Below are 23697 nucleotides of genomic sequence, written 5' to 3' on the forward strand. Positions count from 1 at the left end.
TTCTGTCCCACTTTTGCATTGAGCCGCATGCAAAGTAGTTTGTCTCGTTGAAAGTTCAATTAGGGGCTTCCATTTGAGGCTACTAGAATATGCATTTCCATCGAACGATGCTGCAGAAACTTTCACTCCACTGCAACTCCTAAGTCGTAGTCTTCTAAACACTTCTATCCCGGGAAAAGGCTTAAAGGATATGCCTTTCCCGCTTTTGTCATGATAGTTGCAGCATGGAAGTCTTTGCACAAGCATCGTTTGGACAATTTTGCATTGTCGGGGCGTAACAGGATAGAGTTGGTTTAGAAATTTTTATTTAAATGCATAACATATTTACCCTTTGCTTAAATGAAGCTTTGCTGCCTGTTTTATTCATTTCAACGATGTAATTGTAATCTGTTTTTATTTGCGATATTCTCTTGTGAACATGATGCTCAATTAATTTTTGTGTGCTAAATTGAGTACACGGGCTACAGCTCAATTGCTCTTATACGATTGTACCTTCAATATTAACCGCTTTCTGCTCCAGTAAGTTGTTAATTGAAAATATTAATCTAAAGTACGTAAATTTGACCCCTAGGCTGATTGTCACAACTGTTTTCACACGACAGAACCAAGGTTCAAATCCCATCTGGACCATTCCCCCGTGATGAGAAATAACTATCCCAAGAAGGGTTATCAAGGACTTTTTCAAACTAGCTTTAGTGCGCGATAAGCAATCAAGCTACGGAAAAATCAAGTCAAGAAAGCCATGACTTGCAGGCCAGAACTTTTCAAGGTTGCATAAGTGGTTGTGCAGGGCAAAAGAAGAAAGTATTTAAGAGGTCATTCAGCCAAGAAGGGTAGTGTTTGTGAAACTGAACTTAATTTTGATCTAAATCTGCTAAAATTTTCTTAAATGAATTTAAGAATGAATTTGTTTGCTTAAAATTCAAAGCGAAAGTGTTTCCTCGCCTACTCATCACCTCAAACCATAAGTGAATATCATTCTAAAAGGCGATAAAAATAAATAAAAGTTGGGGTTGAAAAAGCTCTTCCCGATGCAACATTCCTTACATCGTCTCTTCTTTGCATAAAACTTTAAATTAGTATGTCCCAAGTTTATCTAACCACGGAACGGAAAACTATTTTTCCACTCATCAAAATTGCTATTCAAAACAACAACAACAAAAAAAAACCCTCACAACCCAAATACACACCAAACCGAACGTTGCTAACGAAGCAAAGCGAATTGGTTGACCGGGTGCTGGTACTGCTGCTGGTGCAACTGTTGGTAGAGCCTTTTCACGTTGATTAGCACCGTCCAGCAAATCCTCGTTTCCAGCAGACCCACCGGACACATGTCGGCTTGTATCGAATGGCTGCTCGTTTGCGAATGGGCGACCCGTATTTGCTCTTTTTCTCATTCCTTTTTGGCCTCACGGTGTGTCTGCGTTTGACCGTGTCAAACCTTTGCCCATGCGAGAGTTGGAGTTCCGTTTTACTTCGGCAGCCTGCCAGGGGTTCACGAAGCATGAGGGAAGGGATAAAACATTCCGAGAACAAGCACAAACCCCCGTGTTCGGACAGTACGGACAGCTGCGAGCGACAATTTTTCATTTGTCCCGTACCATATGGAAATGTGGGAAATGAGAAGCGCAACACGGACATACGAAACACGGGAAACAAAACGGCAGAAATGCGGAGAGCTCAGTGCTGTTCCTTTCATTTCCCTGAGGCTATTTTTCCGGCCTGAGGCCAAAGACGTTCGGTGGGTTCGGGTGAAATATTTCATTCGCGTTTTGCGCGACGCTTTCGCTTTGGTGTAAAATATTTTCGCTTTCCACGTCCGCCGTGCCGTAGCGTGTAGCTTTATTTCCACCAAGCTTCTTCAGGCCAACCAGCAGGACACCAACTCATCGTGAGCTTTGGGACAAAACAGCCGACGGACTTGCTCTATTATGCTTCTTTTTTATTATTTCATATATATAATCCTTGCGGCTTATTTCCACCCATCGACGCTCGGACAAACGACACATACAACATGAATCAGTTGGGATGTTATTTCAGTCGTACTTTCTTGTTCTCGTTTCCTCTCAACGCTCGCTTTCGGCTTTCTTGCTCACATTTTCATCGTCCTACGTCCTCTTATTTGGCCGAGGATTTCCAATTTGCATTCACTTCTGTTGATTCAATTTCCCATTGCGGATCGTTTCAGGTGCCACCGGTGTCACGGCCCACTATTTGCCTTGCGGACTGTGGGCAGCAAAATGAACCTCATCGGGGCACAAATCGCATCCGTACCGACTTCCGACACAACTCTAGCCCACCGCTGAACCACTGGATGGATCCTGAGATCAGTGCAGGGGTCGTTTTTGATGACCATGGGAGGTGTGCGGTTAGCGAACAACGAATATCAGTCGCTCCGGAAGTTTTCGGTTCGGTTTTTGCACTTCCGGGTCGGATTGTACACTTTGCGGTTGGCCAACAGTAAAACAGGCACGTGAACGAACGGTAAGAGAATTTTACTCCCCAATGGGTGACAGAGAAAGAGCGAAAGTGAGTGGGAAAAAACAAAGGCAAATGGGTGCCAATGAGTTTGCCGAACATACTTACCGCCTCGGTGTGGATGGGATGGACGGCAAAGAGGACGCCCGCCAGTATGGCAAAGTTTCGCCGCAGTCCCGCTATCGTGAGGCAGACGCGGGTGAAGAGCATCGTGGCGACGGCATGCAACGCCACGTTTGTCGCATGAAACCATACCGAGCGCAGGCCGAAGGTCAGATAGTTGAGGCTATGCGAAAGAAATGGGCGAGAAAGAAGAAAACACAGAGAAACAATATTAGCAAGCGCTGAGGGTAAACATTAAACGATGAGAAATTGGTGAGGAGGAAGTGATTCTGTTGTCTTACAAATAGATAGTTTGTGTGAAGAGGTTGTTCTTTTTTTTCTGGAAAAAAAGTTTAACAACAATATTTTCTTTCCTTTACTGAATTTGGTTCATAAAAAGAATGGTATGTTAAAGAGCAGATGGAAAATGAAGCAGTTAAATTATGCGGCAGAGTTTTATTCATCGTTTAATTCGAAACCCTAATAAAAAGACGGGAAAATAACACATGAAAAGCCAATACTGGTAAGCCGCGAATTCTCCAGTAATCACAGTTCGTTGCTCGTAATTTACTGAACTTCGAATACTAAATGAACTAAGGCTACCGAATGCGAAATAAACGACTCTTGCCTGATGCGATTGAAAATCATTGTAAAATCGCCTCAATATATGCAACCCGCTTTACACCTTCTCACGTAGGCACTGTTAAATTGCCCGACGGAGATAATGAACCTGAATGTATGCAATACAATAATTTTCACACAGCATACAAGGGACACAACTGTTGTTAGCATGCTTTTTTTGGTAAACTGTGTTTTCTTTATAATAAACGTTCAATTCTGTTTAATTTATGTACGGAACCGCCACCAGTAAGGTATTATTTATCTGACTCCTCAGCCACAATATACATAAACGTAGGTCATAAAGGAAATCAATCAAGGGTAATTAATAGCCTCCAAACAGCCCACCGAAAACCCAGCCACAGTATTCCTCTTCGCGGTAGTCGTGGTAGCCACTTTAATCAATCCGAACCAACGCAACATTCCTACTAGGTACCCGACGGCTAGGTTTCCACACGCGTCTGCATTCGATAAATAAACCAAACCAGCCGGTTTTCCCGTTTTCGAGAATTATGACACAAGTCAAATACCAGTCCGGCAGCGCATTCCTTCGCAAGCCAGTCAAACAAAGCTTGGTTGGCCGCGAACGGTTACGTACGCGCACGAAAATGTTAAATTGGCTCGATTGCTTCTAGTGCCACCTGGTGAGGACCGCGTCGAAGCAATAACAACAATTGCAACTGCAACCGTCTGCTTTCTTGGAATAAGCGGTCTCAACGTGCAAACACACGTACAGTTACCCCCGACACATAAATCGAAATGAGGAAAGCCGGATGTTGTTCTCACCAAACCGCCTTCCCAGCATCGCACACACTCGCCCAATATTCCTCGTTTCCGTTGCCTATTAGTGGAAAAGTTACTGGCGAAGGAAATGCTGCCACTAAATGGTTTCTACCTTATCGCCATCACCGTGCTCGATCGGTATCGGGCCCTCACCAAACACCTCCTCCTTCGTCTCGATCCAAAACAATCGACCATTGTTGGGTCGGGTTTGGTTGGCTGCCGTAAAGCTGAAACATTAACCGATTTAGTCTACATGACCGCAAATGGCTTACCGATTCCGGGCAAAACGGCACAATTTATGGCACATGAAGGGGTTCACGGTTTTCCGGGCTTCACGGCTTCACTGCACATAATCGGTCCTCGGTCTCGTTGGTATTTAGCACACAGCATTGGCTAGAGTGTGTTCGTCCATTTCCGTTACTTCCAGACTCCCTGCCTTACCGATCCTCTTGTTCCTTCCCCTTTTAGCACTATTCTTTACACTATTTCCCTTTGGGCGCAGGAAAGCAACGCCGAAGCCAGTGAAGCTGAAAAGTCTTTATTTATTCACCCGATACGCACACAGATCGATTCAACTAACTCTAAACCACCACGTCACGCATACACACATCCACCTACCCACATACACTTACACTAATGCGTGGACGACGCTTCGTTGCCCGTTATCGTTTTGATTTTATTGCCAACTTAATTGCTATCTAGATTTATGTTTACACGTTATGAATTTCCTTCCGGACGGGATGGTGGACACACTTCCTACTTCCGCTCCTCTTGGGAGGCAGCACTTGGCACCATCCTTGTCACCCTTTCCTCTGTTCATCCAAACCAAGGTGGATGACAATCTAAATCACTGCATTCTCCGAGCCCGAGCTCTGATTGATGGCATTCGTGTGCCAACCGGTCCAGCCCGGCCGAGAGTAGCCAGTCTCGTACATCAAGATTTGTTGGCCGTAAGTGCGGTTGTGCGCGCGTCTGTGTGTGTATGTGTCCTGGCGCCGTATCAAGCCGGCATTCCTCTCCGGTGAGATGGATACGACCTCGATACACAACGCTAGAACGCTCCTAATTGTGAAGCGAATAGGAACGGAATAGCTACGGTACGGTGTAAAATATGGCTGTCCAAGAATTGAGTGTGGATGGATGGTTACCATGACCGTGATTGAATCCATTTGCAATAATGAACCATAAATTGTAGCTTTTGATTACGGTGCTAACCAAAAATGAGCCTTTAGTAGAATGGTTTTTTTTTTTTCTGGGGGGAAATTTGTTGAGATGTTCCAATCAAAACCTATTTGGGAGTTTTGAATGACGTAGTATTGGAAAGTTCTGTGACTCGTTTTAAATTTTGAAGCATCTAAGCTATGCACAAACGAAGTTTATTTTTATATGACGCAAATAGAACGCTGCGAAACGTTGGTTCGTTTTTTCTGTCTTTTTTAGGCATATTTGTAACCTTAAACAAAATTGTTGATGCATATTTGTTCGCCAAACGTCAATCAATTTGCTGATGTAAGGTAAAAAATGTTTATTTAGTTTTTAATAAGGGAAAGAATTTATATTAAAACCCATTTCGCACACTAGGGAAATTTCCAAAAAAAATAACAAACTTTTATTTCAACATACTGAATAACTCATACATGTTACAACATTTTTAAATTTCACTGCATCCGTTTCCCATCAAGCAGTAAGTACAGCATGACATACATGGGGTGTGTGCACACGCACACACCCCCAACGTTTGAACAAACGCTTCCTCTTCTCTTTCCTATCAATTACCATCTCACTGGATGGGTTGTTTGGAAAGTCAAAGTTTCCACCCGGCACGGCGTACGACGGTGTGTGCGCATTCTCCATTCCGAAAAGTTGTTTCGACTTTGACTTTGGTTCGCCCGTTTGTGCCCGTGCAAGGCCGCTTACTCATAAGCTTCAATATTAATTAAATTCCATGCTGTAACTGACACACACACACATACAAATGTGATGAAGAAAGTCAATGGTAGGGTTTTGGGCGAAACTTGCTCTTAATAATTCCATTTGGCAATCCGTTCCCTTCAAACAGCATGCACGGGGTTGATGGTGAAGTGCGGACGGACCGAAATCAAAGTCAATCAGAACCCCTCGAGTGTGCTCTCACACAATAGTATGACCGAATTTTCGAAATGCTTTCAGCGTAACATGATGTTGTAGTACGTGTACGTGTACGAGCGCCCGTTACGTCTTGTGCGTCTGGCCGGCGGGTGTCTGAGTGGATTATACCGATCCAGAATGCATCCTGCGACCAGTAGCAGCACCGGCAAGTAGCTGTTGTTGAGGAAACCACAACCCCATTATGCTTACTCTTCGCTAAATTACTGGTTGATTATATTTCATTCAGTGGATGGAACGATAAGCTGCGGTGGCTGGACCGTGCATGAGATGAATAGGGAAATGCAACATCGTGAATAAACGGGTAAAGTGTTTGGAAATTGATGAATTAATTATTATGCATGCAAGGGGTAAGTTTGCTTGAACTGGATTTGCCGGTGAACATAGAAGTGAATTTGCTTTCGGGCAAGAGGTGGTCAATTTTCTACTTTCAATTGGTTAAATTATACAATCATTCGAATTGTGTTAAATGCAAAGAAGCTATTTTCAAGTTATTTTAGCAAACATGAAGCGTATTTTTGAATGGACGATACTATGCAAGTTGTTTAATGAAGTTTTTTGAAGAAACGTTTCTTTTTATTGAAAAAATGAACCAATTTTATCTGGGGTAAGTACAAACACATAAATAAAAAATAATAAAAGACCAATTATTTTAAAGTTTTTAACTTTGAGGTGGAGGCGCCCAGAAATGCATGCTTGATTATGGTTTATGTCTTTTCAAATCGACTGTTAATAGTGTTTACTATTTATTGTGTATTTATATTTAAGTAAGCCGACTCACCGCTGTGTTGTCTCAAACATCAGTATATTAGGTATATTTTTCGTAATAATAAAGAAATATGTACCTTGAAGCTGGAGGCATACAATAATTTCCTAAATTAACTGTAGAATGATTGATTTCCTTTTAAAATAGGTTGTCAATCCGATTTAAATTGAAAATGAATACTCAACTTGAAATTTTTAAAGCTCACTGTACAATTAAATACAAAATAAATTAAATTCAATACAGTCAACTTTTTTGAAATTTTATGTTTATGTGATTGTATTGTAAAAAAATAATTTTTCAGCAATTTATACAGCCTTTCAAAATGGTCGGTTTCTAAATAAATATAAAACAAATTATTACTTCCACCCAACAAAGCAAATTTGAAATTTAAAGTACCAGCCTATTCACTCGCTCTATCAAAGCAATTGATCAAAACAGCTTATTCGCAACTGCCAATTATTATGACTTCATTTTACAACCGGCAGACGAGCGTCTCACTCCCCAACCAACTCCGGCTCGTACTCATAACATTTTGATTGAAATGTCTCAATAGAGTGTAAAATTAAATGGATGTCACTAGCAAACGCAACCGCTAGCGTACCGATGCTTATCATCCGTCGTGGGCCATCGGGACTATTTCCACCCAAGCAATGCAAACTGCTTTGATGTTGCCGGATGCTCCCTCCTAATGAGACGTTTGGTCTTTGGTCACCTAGTTGGTGTGTTTTTACATGTTGTCTGGCTTTTTTTTCGCTACAATCACTTATCTACACCGTGGACTCAGTACAGTTGCCCTTGGGATGAGTGAGAAAATGTTCGCTTCTATTCATCGTGTATCCCGGGCCTCATTAGATGCTTTTTTCTTCTCACCATTTGGTGCTCGAACGTCCATTAGGGAAGTGTGTCGGTGTGTGTGTGCTTTAACCTCGAAACATCCGCAACTTCCCAGAAACCGTCCCGGCCCACGTTTACAGCGTGCATCTAATTTTCCACGAAAACCATCCGGTGTGTCACCGATAAACACATTTCCCAGCACGGGACCATGCCCGTCGACCATAGCAGACCACTGTTTGCCTGGCGCTGATTTGAGTAGCAACTATAATTAAGGTCATTTCTTTGCGCTTGCCGCTCCCAACAGTCACTTTCCACCCTCCTTCCAAGGGCTGGACTGGTAAGGTAGTGCCGTATACTGCTGCGCTTTTCCCAGCGCCACAACCCAGCCCACAGCCAACTTGCGCTAATGATAATGATTTTTACTTTTGGCTGTAATTAACACCGACTCCTGCACCCGAATCTGAATTTGTTTTTCATCCTTACCCACAAAACAACCAAGCTGTACCGTCCTTTCTTCGTACCACCACGACCCCCGTAATGCGTTCCGGAACCGGCAGGGGTTCCTTAGCGTTGGGGTAGAAAGTCAAACGGGAAACATGGGACGGGTAACCATTTCGATCGACGATGTTATCGTTAATGAATCTATTAACGATCAACGGCGCATTCGAAGGTTTGGTCTCCCGTTTTACTCTAGCGCCATTGAGAAAGTTTTCCCAGCCACCACATCGGGGCTGGTGGTGGGTGAAAAACCGCACACGATAACGTGACAACAACGTCATCGAGCGAAATGTGCACCGTCACCGAGTAGTTTGGAAAAGCTTGCGAAAACTCGGATCGGGTTGGGTAGTAAAAGTTAAGAAGCACCCTGGTAACCCGGCAACCATTTGGGGCTGCGACTGACGGGCTCCGGGATGCACCATCATGACCTGATCGTTCATTTACTTTCGTTCACGCGCCGCGCCGACCATTTTCGCACCAGCGGAGCGCGAGTTTTCGCCCTCTAAATGCGGCCACTTGCACTGACAGCTTTATGGCGTTTATGGTGACCGCTGATTTATACGCTCGTGGTCTTTCATTAAAACCCTTTCCTCGCTCAATCCCGCCAGCGCAAACCTATGGCAAACCAGGGAAGCAGGTCAGGAATGGTTTTTCCATCAACACGAACGACCGTTCAACAAAAACAAAAAAAACAAAATGAGGGTGATGGAGTTTTTGTGTGCGCCATTTTGGAAATGCTACGATTAAACATCCTTCCATCCTATCTCACCTCTCCTTTTCGCCCTCTTCCCCTTTTGGACTCAGTTGGTCATTTTTGGAGCCTGCCGCTGCTTTTCGAAGCGGATGAAAGCGCATGAGAGCGTAGTTTTCCAACCAAATATTTCCCACAACTCAACGCCACGCGCACGTCACCCATTAAGCGTTCAGACCGAGTGATGGAGAAGACCGGTCAAGGGGAAGAAACAGGGTGGAAAGAAAGCACGAATAAAAAACACATACTGCCACAGCTCTCCCATAATTGTGGACACTTTAACAGGGTGGCAGTCTATGCGGCGGTATGGGGTTTTTTGTTTGGTGGGCTGAACGCCGCACACGCCCGAAAAATGGGTTATTGATAAACTGGGCGGAAAATAAACGAAAATTTATGTTTTTGAACATTAACATCATTATTATTCGATAATGCTGAAACCGGAATAATAAATAATAAAAGCCTGCCAACGCAGCTGACAGGGTCGCGGACGGTTGGAACGGACGACGCCGACGGTGCTGACACATTGTATGATTTTGCTGTGTGCCCTGTTTTGCCCTACTACCCACTTCCGGGTGGTGGATATAGGATGTCTTTTTTGGTTTGTTTTCATTTTGTCTGTGACGACCGCGCCTAGGCAAAGAAGCGACGATAAATTCGTTCAAGGCAAATAAAAAAAAATCATACACATGGAAGACTTTTTTAATGGCAAATATAAACGAGCACATGCGGGTGAATACGATCGGCGTTGAAGCCCGTATACTATCCATTTGACGTTCCCACTGTGTGCCATCTGGTTTCAATGTGTCTCTCTGCATGGAGTTGAGCATTTTTTAATCAGTTTTTAAATTCCAGCTTCCTTTTTGTTGTGCTATTCTTACTTTGTTTTTGAAGCTTTAGTTTTTCAGGGACGTTTTTTTATTCTTCAAGTCAACAGAATAGATTCTCGTGCAATGTGTTACATCGTTTAAAAATTCTGATGAAATTTGGTGCATTTTCTGAGTGTGTGAGTGTGTAAATATATGTGTTTGTGGTTAAAATTGCAACTCGTGCACTAGATGAGGGCTGCAGTCAACGGCAGCCCATTCGAGCATTAACTTTTTGCAACAATTTTCCTCTCGTATGCATACTGAATTTTCCGGCTGAGTGGTGGCATTTTCGGTGTTGCTGAATTCGTTTGCCTGTGTTGGGGAAAAAAGGTGGATGTTCAGCTGCAAGCTTTTTTGTGGTATAGCAAAATGTTTACACTATGAACGTTGAAGTGTAATACCTTCTGTTTTTAATCATTCCAACCAACTGAAATATATTTGAAAAGTGTGGTTTCGTAGTGTTTGTTCTTTCTTTGAGGTGGGGACGAAAATTGTTCTTTATTTCGAAGTGACCGTTGCGCCTGCCATGATTGCAAGAAACTAATCCTTACTTCATGGTTGAAAAATCTTTTCCATATTCTATCAGAGAATAAAAAACATCACTACAATCTGGATGGAAGGTCTCCCTTCGACCTACGCTCATACAGGCAAAGCAGCTCGTATGAAGCTTCGTGCAAAGCGAACCAATCAAGCTCGACAACCCACCGTTTGGGGAAAACGAAAAATTGATAAAACAACCCGTAACTGCAACAATTAATAATCCCCACGGTTTCTTTCTTCCTATGCCTTTCCCGCATTCGATCCCCACGATCCCAGCAAAGGAAATAACAATGAAAAACATGAAATCAATAGAGTGCCCCGTACTGGTGGACCGTGGGAAGCCTGGACTGCTGTTTCCTGTCAATAAATTTGTACAGCGTCTAATTTGTTTTATGACAAATTAATTCCCAGCCTTCGGCTAATAAATCAGCGACAGGCAACGACGACAGGCGAGCCCCACTACCGTCAGCACATTGATACAGGTTTGTCACGTTTTTTTGGAGGGGAGAGGGTGGTGAGAGTTCTAAGAACATGCAGGTTTTTGATTCCTGGGTTTTTATTTGCTTGCGTTTTGGCTGGATGGGAAATAATTTTCATTTTCGTGCCTACCTTCATCGCTGCCCGTCTGTACGTATGATTGCGTAAGAAAATTGGGTAATATTTGCCATCTGTTTGGACGCTTACTGCTAGCAGCGTTTCCCGCACACCACTATCGTGGTAGCACCCAAATCAAAGACCGTTTGACAAAAGTCCCTGTCAAATGTCTTGCTTCAAAACCATCATTCATTCGCGATTCAATGGAAGGGCACCGGTACCGGCTACCAGGCGTCTCCATCGATTCCACACGGTTTCCGAAATCGGTTTCCGTGTAGCCCGCTCCAACTCTGCCTGCGATGTGGGACGGCAAAACTGCGCTACGACATGCAACGACTAATTTTACTGCCAACCGTAATGCGATAAATAAATTATTCGCCTCGGTAAAATCTTCCTTCCCGCTGAAGGTCTGATAGAGACGCATGGTGGTTACCGTCCAGTGAGAGTAAAATAAAGGGACGCCGTGTGGCGTACGCGTTTTTCGTTTTCTTGCTTACTTGCTTCTGTCTTTTCGGTGTGCTTTTGGCCAGAGCCATTACGCCACCACGATCATTGCGAAATGGAATGAAACTGCAAACCATTTTCACTCACTCGGCAAGACAATGGTGGTTCCGTTGCGTACCGAATAGGACGCTCATGCTCATACGCTACGAGCCACGATATTTTACAATCCAAACAAAGCGTGTGCTATCCCAAAAAGCCCGCCACTGGTAGATCATTTTTGTTTATTGCTAGCTGGTGAGAACGGTAAACAAACCGGATGGATAGCGGGCCGCTACGCTTTTCATCATGCAATCGACAAGTGGCCCCTCAGTTGGTCGGGACGGACGATTTTCGGTACGCTTTTGTTTCTCTGCGTGTCTGTGTGTGTGTGTGTGTGTGTGTGTTGCTTGCTGTGAGCTGTGACGTACCAAACCCATTCGCCTCGTGACAGAACGCAATGAGACCGCGCAAACCAACAGCGCTAGAGCGCTTCGTCAACAAACAAACTCCGGTGCTCCGGTGATCCGGTGTTCGGCTGTAGGAATGTCCGTGTACTGGCATGGGGAATAAAATGGCAAACAACGGGATGACAGAATAAATAATCGCAACGAACTAAATTCAGAGTAAACACGCAGTTGAAACCTCCAAGACGGCGGGAACGCACACAGAACAAACCCAAGAAGAGGATGGTTCGTTTGAGGTTTAGTTCGTCGACGGTTGGGCCGAGGTTCAAGGGGTTCATGGGGTTGGTTGGAACGCTAAACGAGGAAGGTACTCACTGCACTGAATAGAAAGCAACGCGGGCACAAAACACAGAATGTCGACGAAACGAAGTTTTGCTGTATGTTCTCCCACTAAATCATGCTCGTTGGCAGTAACAAAAGATGTACACACCAAACAAAAGAAACGAAAGGCAGCATGGGGAGGCAAAACAAAAAAAAAGCATCCCAACCAACGGGGTGAGCAACGTTCAAGCATACGGAAGGGGTCAAAGGAGCTAAGCTCAAACAACAAATTGTAGTGATAGCGAATCAAGCCCCGGCACTGTCGTGATGAAATGTAATGGAAAATAAATTTCAACTCTGCACCGATCGAAACTTGAACCGGAAAAACGGCACAACCTTCCTCCCATGGGAAATGGTGACTCAGGACGGAACACTGGTGGAACTACAGTCAGAATCTATCAAACCGATCTAATGAATTGCTCCGACACAGATGCGCAGGATACCGTCCGTGTTCGTCGAAACCGGTTAGTGGCCGGGGGAAGAAAAACGGGATCGTAGAAAGCGGGATTAAATAAAATAAACTTACTGTAACTTCAAAGTTCAACCATATCTGCAGTGGAAAATGGTTGCCAAACTAGTGCCATCCAGCCCCATCCGTTACTGCAATCCTTGTTGCCTTGTTGATTTTTGTTGACAATGTTTACGTCGAAGTGGTTTTGCGCTGAAACGATTGGTTCCCGGACGGAACTCATCTGACGAACGATGATGGAACCTAAAACAATCCACAACCCTCCTCCCCCCGAAACTGCTTCATCCCAGCACAGCACAGTCTTCCGATTCACTTCCCAAATGTGCTTGGTGAGATGGCGAATTACGACAGACACAGCAACAAAAAAAATCCAAACTATGGCAACAACAAAAATAAAGAGAAAACAAATCAACACAAAACTAGCGTCAAAACTGGGAAAAAGCAGAAAAAAAAACAGCCGGCGAGGAAAGCGAAGCTCGCTGCTCGTTCGACTAGTTCAAGCGTTGGAAGGGAAAGATTCATCAAGCCGGAAGTGCGCTTATTATTGTTTGTTTACTACCTTACACAAAGTTATTGCAAAAGTTTTTTCGCTACTGTTTTACGATCGGATTTTTATGGCGAAGCTAGGACACATTTGCCGTGAAGTTTTGTGGAAATATTTTCAGCTGCACCACGCGTTTTGCCATCCATTCCAGTCACCACGCCGTGAACGCTTTGCTTCAAGTGCAGTCGCGCAGTTTGAAGTTTTATTTATTTAAAGGGAAGTTTTCGTAGAGTGAGAAACTAAAATGGAAATACACTCCCAAGAGTTCGATGTTTACTTTCTTACAAGTGTTCATAGAAACAATAATTGTTGAGAGATATTAAGCCAATTGAAAAAAAATTGAAGCAAAGTTTTTTGAATAGTTTTAAAATGTAGTTTACAAAAAGAACTGAGTATGGTTTCAATTTAATTGTCAGTTCTTCAGTATGTTAGATAACAGTTACATGAAAACAGTAAAGTAAGTAAATAGGATATGTAGTTTTTATTTTCTATATGTATGAGGCGGACTCGGCCTATCAAATGTTGATATTCTCTACTAACTGAAAAATTATTTATAATGAAGCATAAAACGATCACACAGAAATCAAAGCGGCTTCACGTAAAACAAATATATAAGTTTAGACACCTTCAATAACCTATTATAAAACAACATTGGTTGTGATAACAGAGAGCTGCAAGCCTAGACCCTCATTAATCTTTCTTGACCTAGTTTATTCTACAACAGTTTAACAACACTCGACTGCATCATTAGGGAATGATTGTAAATTTTCCTCTATTGTTTTTCCTTCCACAGGAATAAAATCACATAAAAACAAAACAAAACAGCATCCAAAACTTCTTCGATCTGCAAAAGTCATTGATAAGAATCTGCTTATTCTTTACTTTTGCACGAAAAAAACACACAAGCTCAACCAGTAACAACCACCGAGTCGCCAGATCACATACCCGCCCGTCCACCCCAATAAATGTCCAAACCATTTCCTGGTAGTATTGTTTTCGTATGCAAACGAGCATCAACGAGACGGGAAAATGCTTTTTTGTTTTCGTTTTATGCACTACCGAACGAACCAATGGCGCTTAGTCTTCTGTGTTTTCGATTTTTCAGTAATACAGGTTTTTATGAAGTTTTGACCGGGTTTTGTGAAACTACAATAATCAATGCCGGGTGTGGGTCCCAAAAAAAAAAAAAGCTGGAAAGACTTATCTATGCACACAACAACGAGAGTATAAACTTTCTTTTCGGCACGGTACTGCTCCTCAGCTATCATCGCAATAGAATCGCGGTACTCAACCCCAGAGCCCGGAACTGGTTGCGACTCTTGCCTTGTTATTGAGAGCTAGAGAAGTTTGGAAAATTGCAAAGGAACGCAACAAAAAAAAAACCGGAATCATCAAGTAATCGAATCGTATTCATTCTCCATTTCCCTCCGGAATGGGCAACTTCCGGGCAAGTTTTCATCGGTTGATTTTCGATTCTTGTGTGTGTGTGACAAAGAATCGAAAAACCCTCATCCCCGTGTTTGAACTTAGACGATGATGCGCTCGTGCTCTCAGTCTTGCTCTCCTCTTTGTATCACAAGTCCCCAAACGAGACCAGGTTCAATATTCGATATCCGATGCACCCAGACCCGATGTTCTTTTAGGTTATGGTGGTTTTGGTAATGTCGAGGTTCTTTCTTGTGTTTCGTTTTTGTTTTTGAGCTCGCTGCTCCTATAACACCCAACGTGTCCAGGCATCTCTTTCCCTATGTCACCAGAGCTCTCCAGAGTTTGGTTTAAGTCGAACCGGGGTGGGCAGAAAACTTTGCCTTCTCCAAATGCTGTCGGAAGATCGTCGTTGGATCGAATGGTAACAGCATTAAGCTGCTCGTAATAGTATCATCTTGAGAGCATTATTAAGCTCATGGAAAATTGCATTCTGCATTGCTGCACCGAGCTGCACCATTTTTCGCTCACATGTAGGAATTGTAGGAACTTCAGGCACCAGATAGAAGCTTGCCAAATGAACAAACTCCCCCACATACACGTATGAGATGGAGATAAAAATGGATCTCCAAATGGGAACAGTTACGGTGACACACTAGAACAAAGATATTGAAGAATAATTCTCCAGGAACAAGAGGCCGGTAGCGACAAAGTGCAGTACGAGGCAAGCCCATTTTGACAAGCAACCAACAACCAGTACCACCCTAAGGGAGATATGCTTGATTGCAATATCATCAGGCTTTCGCTCAATCGTTTCTCTGTCATCATGTGGCCCCGGAAAAAGGAAGACACTCACACACACAAGCATTCCAATCAGGCTTTGGCACTGCCAAACAGCGCCGGATGACACTGGAGCTGGTCCGTGGATAGGGAGGGACAGATTTTCAATTTACATTAGAATTTCAAATGCCTTCAATAAATCATCACACATTGAATAGGGCCGGGTGATGTGCAAGGATCACACACACACACACACACACACACACAGAGCGTGAAGTTTGAGGAAGAATGGCCAAGCAGTCGATCTAGCAAACCGATACATCAACCCCTCCGGACAGCCAGCCCGGATGTTCATACCGGATGCCGAAAAGACACTTCGTCCCGAGGTACGGGCCAGAACCACTCACTCAACAAACCCAGCAAACCCATTTCCGGGTTCGGCTCGTGTTCCAGCCGAGGAAAACCGAGTAGATCGATTTTCGATCGATCATTGGGGCACGTCGGCTAACGCGTAGAGGTCCTTTAAAAATGAAATTGCATCAAGAAGCCATCTCCGTTCGCAAAGTGACCTCGGTGAGGGAGTATGGCAATCTGTTTGCAAGTGTGTGTGTGTGCATGTCCTCGGCCGATAACATCTCGAAGAAGGTTCTTAAACGGAGAGCTATCAATAAGCGAACGCTGACATAAATATGGACACTTTTCGGTGGCTCTTACCCTTGTTTGCAGACTGCCGACTGCCTACACTTACCCCTTGTGTGTTTGATGCATTTGCCCTCCGGAAGGGCTGAGCACAGCTATTCACCAGCAAAACCCTTTCCATCGTTCCCGTAATGGGAATGGAATCGGTTTGGAATGGGAATACCGCCCAAAGAAGACGAAAAAAGAAAAACAAACATGGCTCTTACTCAACTGTAAGTAGGACGCTGGAGCTGCAGATGATGCTGCTGCAGGGGTTCATAAAAAAGGATCACACAAAAGGTCGTAAAAAAGCACCACCAACAACCTCCCAATCCCTGGAACGCTATCGCCAAAGAAGACAGCAAGAAGGTGACCAGCAGATGGGTTAAGGAGAGATCAAAACTGTGGGGCCCTGACTTTTTTATGGACACTTTCCACAGTCACCGGTTTGATGGGTGTAATTAAGAGATGCTATCAGGTCTGCTGAACGAACATGGGGTATTTTTTAGGCGCAGATGGGCACTTACTTTGGTATGATTCAAATGTGAGAAAGTAAAGACTAAAAGGGTTTAAAAATGTATGATTTTTATCTAACTTTTATTGACGATTTTGACGAATGGTTTAATTTAAGTTTACTAGTTGCCTCAGTGAAAAATTCTAACAAAAAGTACTTGTACGTTGACCTTACGGCAAAGAGCAATCATACTGGAACTAAGTAAATAAAGTTCTTATAAGAAGCTGTTTAAGCGTCCACTGGATTGGGTAGACGAATAATTGAACTAAAATAGAATTACAAAAATTAAATCTGAAGAAAACGATGGACTAGAGAACAACTATATTGTACGTACAAGGGCTTCATACATAAAAAGTGTTAAAAATGCTGTAACACTTCTCACAGAGAACATCCCGATGATTCCCACTTCTTCAGCAAACACACGACGCCTCCACGTGTGAAGTAGTGCAACATAGTTTTCTCATTTGCATTAATACAAATGCACTTGCGTATTGATTTATGCTGCTGAATCCCATCCCATCCCAACGCAAGCGGTAACCATTGCCATTTCTGCCAGTCATTCATTATAATAATTTTTGACCACGATATTCACTTTTCGACCGTTCCGGAATAAATGAGGCCTGCTCGTGCCCGACGATTCCCACACACACTGGTAACTTTAGCATATTAAGTGTTTGCGAGTGCGTTTGTCCGGCTTTGTGTTTCTGTGTGTGCAAATTCACACATTTGCTCGTTCATCCAGCGAACAGAGACCTTGTCCGACCAGTCTAACCTAGCGTCTATATCATCGTTCAAACTTTCGCTCCACTCTGAAACACTGTTGGGAAGGTTCTGTCTGTTCAATCCGTCCGTTTGCCGTGCGTTTGCACTTGCTCGACCCGGCCCCAGAAAACGTACAGGCAAACGATGGCTCGCCCACCCAAAAAGTACTCTCCCCACCTCGTGAAAGCTTTCATGCATATTTATAAATTATGCGAAAATGTTTGACCCCTGACGGCGCACACGAGCGGAATACGTGCAGTACGCGCTGTTGCGTACACGCCTATCGGTGGCCTTCTCGTGTGGAAAAGCCGACGAAGGTTGCTGTTATTGTTGTTGTTGTTGTTGATTCTGCTCTCTCCTCCTTTCGTCCCTTCGTCATTGACTCACGCTTCCCAAACTGACAGACTGGCCAACCCGAACCCTTTCTGGTTGGGTTATCAAAACCTAATGAAACGGCTAAAATGACACATACGACGCCTTGCGTCGGTCCATTTCCAGTTCGCGCCGGTTGCGCTTTTTCCCAAACACTCCACACGAGGCCGAGGACGTGGCATTTTGGGCCACGGAAAGTTTCATTATTTCGGTGGGCCACATGTTTGGATTTGATAATTAAACCACTCCGCAGCAACCCTGTGCCTGTCACGCTGAAAAGGGTGTCCGACACTGAGTGGTTGCACCATTTTGCGCCACCGGTGCTGTGCTTTCGTCTAGGCATTATTTGGCCGGCTACCGGCTCAAATAAAGGAGTTCGAAATAATTATCGTAAAGAAATCGAGCGGAATGTTTAAACCGTAAATAAACGGTACGCTGATATGGGAGTTCCGGTCGGTTTTGGGTTAGGTAAGAGTGAAAGCCATCTGATGGTTCGTGTGAACAAGATCCCAAAATGGCCAAGTTGGCAGGGATGTTTCTATTAATGATCTGTCTTGTTCTTTAGCGGCTCTTACACGGGTTGAGGTCTTATTGTTTTTCGCCTACCAGATGGGACGGGCAACTACTTTACCTGTCCTGGATGGAAAGGGATAACTGCAATGGAGCTTTTATTGACAAGAGTAAAACTCATAATCCAATTAGTCTTCCGAAACTAATCCTTTTTCTCTGGTACTTGTAGCCCCGGTTATGGTACGTGGCCATGGGGAGGAAAAATACGTGCAAATGAGCGCGTCATGAAGATTGTGGGAAATAGATTTGCTCATGTGACTTCTCTAAACTAGTTAAAAATTACGTAGATAAAATGTTATTCACGATTTAATTTCATTCCTTTCATAAAATTTTAAGAATTTATCGTTTTTTAAACATAATTTAATGGTTAAGATTGTGCTGTTATTAGAATTAAACTAATGTTTGTTCCTTTCATCACTTGTAAGACAAAACGTACTCCTCCTCATCATGCTCTATTATTAAACCCACTGCTTAAAAACGGACCGTATCTATTTCGTGTGGCTAAATATGAAGTTCACCCACCCTGCCATAGATGCGCCTTACCGACTTAGCACACGTGTTCCCCGTTGGCATGATGTGTGCATACTGAGGATGTGAGATTTATGGTAAATATTGCGTTACCATTGCTCGAATTTCTCATTTTCCTCCCTGATGCTTATGTGCTGCTGCACGTAAACCTTCCCTTGGTACGATAGCCAAAGCAAAGTACGAGGAAAAACGAGAGTAGAAGAAAAAAAAAACAAACTCGAAAAGGAACCATCCCGTCCATGATGCGGCAAGAAATTCCATACCCGGGTAGATGGATGGAACGTGTCCCTGCAGGCGTTTGCCGTTCGGTGAACGGCACACTAAGCGCTAGGTGAAACGATCTACCTTCTCCCGACCCGGGAACACAGTATGGCAGGAGCTACGTGCTGCATCTTCTCGCAAACAATGCCCATTCCGTCGGCTGCCTGAATAAAATCGGAAGGCGTTCTATGCTGGAAAAGTGCATATGACGGCATACCAGACCACATCGCATAACTTTCGCTCGATATGATGCCCGGCACCAGCCACCGGGAGATTGAAATTGTACTCAAAGTGTGAAAAAATTGCTTACCCTTGCAGTGGCCCAGTTGGGTCTTGGGTGATACGGTTCACAACTTCCTGCCCGCACACTACAACACTGATTGTCCGAAGCTCGGGAAACACCACTTACCAAGATCGCAATCAGATCAAATCAAATCGAATCGTGACGTTGTCGACTGCGTTGCCTTATCCACCAACACCAAAAAAAAAAAAGAAGGCAGAGAAAACGGCACCCCAAACTGGAATGAATGCTGGCAGGAAATTGTGCAACCTCATCATATCCATCTCAAACAGGAGTCGGTGGCTCACATACCGGAAAGAAACTCCGAACTCGTCCACCACCACCCTCCGGGGGTCACGCAGCATCAGCTGAAGAGTCTGGGGCGGTCAAATGGCTCATAAAAATGTTTACTTATTTGTCAAGGATATTTGCAACGACCAGAAGCATGTTTTATGATTGGTTCAAGTGCAATCAAAGCCACATACTCGACAACCCCGTTCGCACGACGTGTGGTTTGGGTGTGTGTGTGTGTGTGTGATTGTGTTTGTGTGAGTGGAAGTGAGCTACACAAAACATCGCAGCAGAGTCAAGCAAAACCAAGAGTGCGAAACGGTGCAAATGTTGGGACGGAACATGGAAGAGCTTTTTCCTGTTCACATCACCAAGCGTCTTGCATTTTGATTTTACACCCGATGAACAATCCACAAGAAGATTGATTCTTGTGCTATAAGAGCTTGTGTGTGTGTGTGCTGAAGGTGCTAGCAATGCTTAAATTGATTCCTCACGTTTTAAATACCACCACACCGGTTAAGTACTGCTAGCTGTTGAAATTCTTGAAACCGTACGTCATCTAAAATCCTGAAAAGGTGAGGGGCCGTAACCAGGGGTATAATATGCTTTTAAAATCATTTTCTGTTAACATATTATTGTTAAAGTGTCAATTTTGATGGATTCACATTCCGCAACCCGTGTACAGCTCGTAAAGAAGATCGATTCGTGTGCTAGCAAATCACGTGTCTGGTAAAAGCGATTCCGTAGTTTAAAATGATCACCTTTAATACACCAAGCAAGCACTTTATTCGTTCAATTTCATTAAGTTTTTTCAAATGTAGCTAAGTACTTCTTCTTATACTTTTAAGACTAAAAGCTATAAACCATTTCCAAAACAGAAGAATTTCTCCTATGCTCTATGTTCTATCGAGCTATCTTGTTCTTCTTGCCTTAACGAACGACTAGGTCACGTCAGCCATCTGTTTGGTGTTAGCCCTCGCTAGCACCTTCACCAGTCCTGCCGTTTAAGTAACCGTAGCCGCTCTCGACTCTACCACCGAATCATTCCTAGGTGCTCCTAGTTATGGCTTGTCGTCCCTAAGTCCTACAGATGTTGATACACTCAATATGGGAAACTCTCCAAGAACTCGGACTACTTTTACAAAATTGCTGGACGCCAAAATATTGATCACTTTCGGAGATCTTGCATGGAACTTGATGTCGCAAAATCACCTCCATTCTATACACAACAATATTTGACAAAAACCTTATATTAAAGATTCCCTTTTAATAGCATGTATTCAAGGAATGCAAACGCAAATACAAAGTAGTATGTAAACTGTACACTTCAATAGAAAAATCTATCAGGCATGAAAATCAATGCAAGGAGTGTTCCTGTTCTCGTAAATAACTAGTCCTTAATATTGGAGAAAATCTCGAATTTTCTTTAAATTTACTATCTACTTTCTCAGGATGATCTACATCGATAAATTATTCCCCAGCTTCAAGAAGAACTTCTTTAATTTCCCTCCTCACAAAACCTTTTTCCTTTAAGCGAATGATTTCTTAACCTTTCAATAATTACGCTCCACAAGCTACTAACTCTCAACTCCAAGAAGGAAAAAAAACCAAAGTCAAACCCCCAGTGTCGTCCAAACTTTTGATAAATGAAACCACCGACCAGAGGTCAAACAATTACCCGAAACCCTTCTCCAAAATTGTGTCTGGGACGCAAAACTACGCCAACCTTCGTAGCTTGTGGAAATTATTTTAAAACCACTCAAGACAGCGCTGCCAGTGCCAAGGGGAGGAAAAATTATTTCATCCTTTCCCGGTTCCTTCACACGCGAGCAGCTTTTCTTCCACTATCCATAGGAATGTTGGGATGTTTGGCTTAGCATTATCGTCCCATAACCACCCCAATTTTTTCTTCTTCCTTTCGCACCGTCCCATTTCGCACTCACATGACGGTGTACATGAGTAAATATCAAGGTCTTTTGTGACCTTTTTTTTCGCTTCCTCCATTTTTTGAAAACTTCGCCCCAAAGAACTTGGTTTGTGTGCGTTTGTCTGCCACCAAAACGAGGTGCCCGGGTGAAGGGGCACCGTGCGAAAATAATTAATCAAACTTACCGAAACGTCAGCGTGGTCAGCGGACGGTATGATTTATGGCTGCTTAGGTCGGCCATCGGCGTGCCCCAGAAGTCGTTGCGGAACACCTGCGCCACCGGACCGTGCCCGAGCACGTCCTTGTTGAGCGTGATCGCCGGTATGTCGTCGTGCACAAAGTCCCCCTGGATGCCGTTCAGATAGCACAGGGCCGCAATTAGCCCGACGGCCAGGTACATGCACCAGCCCTGCTCCGGTACGTTCGGTCGCTGGGTGGGCTGCTGGGTGCAATCGTTTGTCGCACAACACCCATCCGTCGATGGTTTGTGATGCTGATGGGGCGGGTGGTGATGGGAGGGGTGCTGATGTTGCGGGGCATGATTATTATTAAGAGCATCTTCTAGCTGTGCTGCTTTTTCTGAGGCACTCAACGGCGACGGTGATGACGCCGGCGACGATTTCAAAATGGATGATATCGAGCAGCACCGTTGGCACGGAAAGGATGACGCTGATGAGGATGATGATGATGAAGAGGTGGAGGAGGAGGAGGAGGAGGAGGAAGCAGTCGTGGAGGTGGTGAAGCGGAACGTTGACGAAGGAGTGGACGAGGTCGCCATGCAGGACAGGCAAAGGGAGCTGATCATGTTCGGCGAAGATGAGGATGCTAATGCTGTCGAGTGGAATGTCCCCGTCGGAGAAGGATTCTGCTGGTGCAGGGGCGAAGGATGGTGATGATGATGATGATGATGATGATGATGATGGGGTTGGTGACGAGTGCCCGGTTGCACCGGATTGTACACGATCGTCACGCGACGTTTCATGCTTTTTTCCGGATGCTACACGAATTTCCTTGCTTTTCACAACGACACGCACACACATACACAAAGAATAACCCTTGTGGTTCACTCGAGCGATTTCTTGCACCGCGTTGGACAATTTTTTCTCATCTTCAGGCCGCGAACCTTGCCACTACAAATGCAGGCAAACTGACACTCACTCACACACTCACACCGAAGCACTTAAGAATACTCGGAATAACTGAAAGCAAACCCCAGCACACTGCTCGATACAGCACGCTTTATCGAGAAATTCGGAATTTCACACAATTTCGCTATTAATTTCTAACTTCGCTACTTGGCACTAAACTTTCGCTCCACTGGACACTAATTTCACACAAAATGCACTTCAAAGCAGAGCCCTGCAAGTATAAAAACGGGAGAAAAATCGTTAGAAGGAAAACCCCATCGTCCGCAGCGTCTACTTCAAAGCGTGATGGTCAGTGCCGAAGTTTCACGGTGCGTTCTCATCGAGTGCTCTCAAGATGCAATCTTTCTTCTGAATCTGGTCGAATAGAAGAGAAGAAGTATAGGAGCAAGAAACACTACGTAGCCGAATCCGATGGACGGAAATGCTGTCCAACTGCTACCAAAGTGCAGCTCGCTGGTGCCTGCCTTATCGTACGGTGCCATTTCCGGTTTTGGCTGATTTCTCGCTGCCTTGCTCTACCGTTTCCGGTCCGGTGCGTCTTCCGGTGCGATCCTTTCCGGAAGGATGGCCGTTTCCGCTTGGTTCGATCGGTACACCGGGTATCACATTCATCATTAATGCCGTCCCCCGGTTGTCCGGGGTGTGTGTGTGTGTCCCGTGGGAGTGTTTTTTTTTTTTACTTTTAGTTCCGGACATTGACGGAAGGATCGTTACGGTTTCTTCGGGAGGTTTGGGGTTGGGAAAACAAATCTTTCCGCTTTTGGTGTTGTTTTTTCTCGTTTTCATGTTTCGTTTGTTTCTTTTTAGAGTTCCATTACTGTTGCCAGTGCGCGATGGGTAAGCTTAAATAAAGCATTGGAACAAAAGATTCTTCTCGTAATTTTTCTTACGAGGCTGGTAAAAGT

The 23697-nt window shown here is 44.1% G+C and overlaps 1 protein-coding gene across 1 annotated transcript in view; it reads right to left on the reverse strand.

The window, feature by feature from the left end:
• The window catches only part of LOC126568675 (protein O-mannosyl-transferase TMTC1-like), a 59268-nt gene extending 36642 nt beyond the window's left edge, over positions 1-22626 (reverse strand). The window contains exons 1-2 of the mRNA XM_050225189.1: positions 21830-22626; positions 2587-2764 (exon numbers count right to left, since the gene is read on the reverse strand). Of these exons, the coding sequence (XP_050081146.1) occupies positions 2587-2764; positions 21830-22626 (975 nt within the window). The remainder of the gene's footprint in view (positions 1-2586; positions 2765-21829) is intronic.
• Positions 22627-23697: the final 1071 nt, after the last annotated feature.

This window comes from Anopheles maculipalpis, chromosome 2RL, assembly GCF_943734695.1.
Source record: "Anopheles maculipalpis chromosome 2RL, idAnoMacuDA_375_x, whole genome shotgun sequence".
NCBI classification, from domain to species: domain Eukaryota; kingdom Metazoa; phylum Arthropoda; class Insecta; order Diptera; family Culicidae; genus Anopheles; species Anopheles maculipalpis.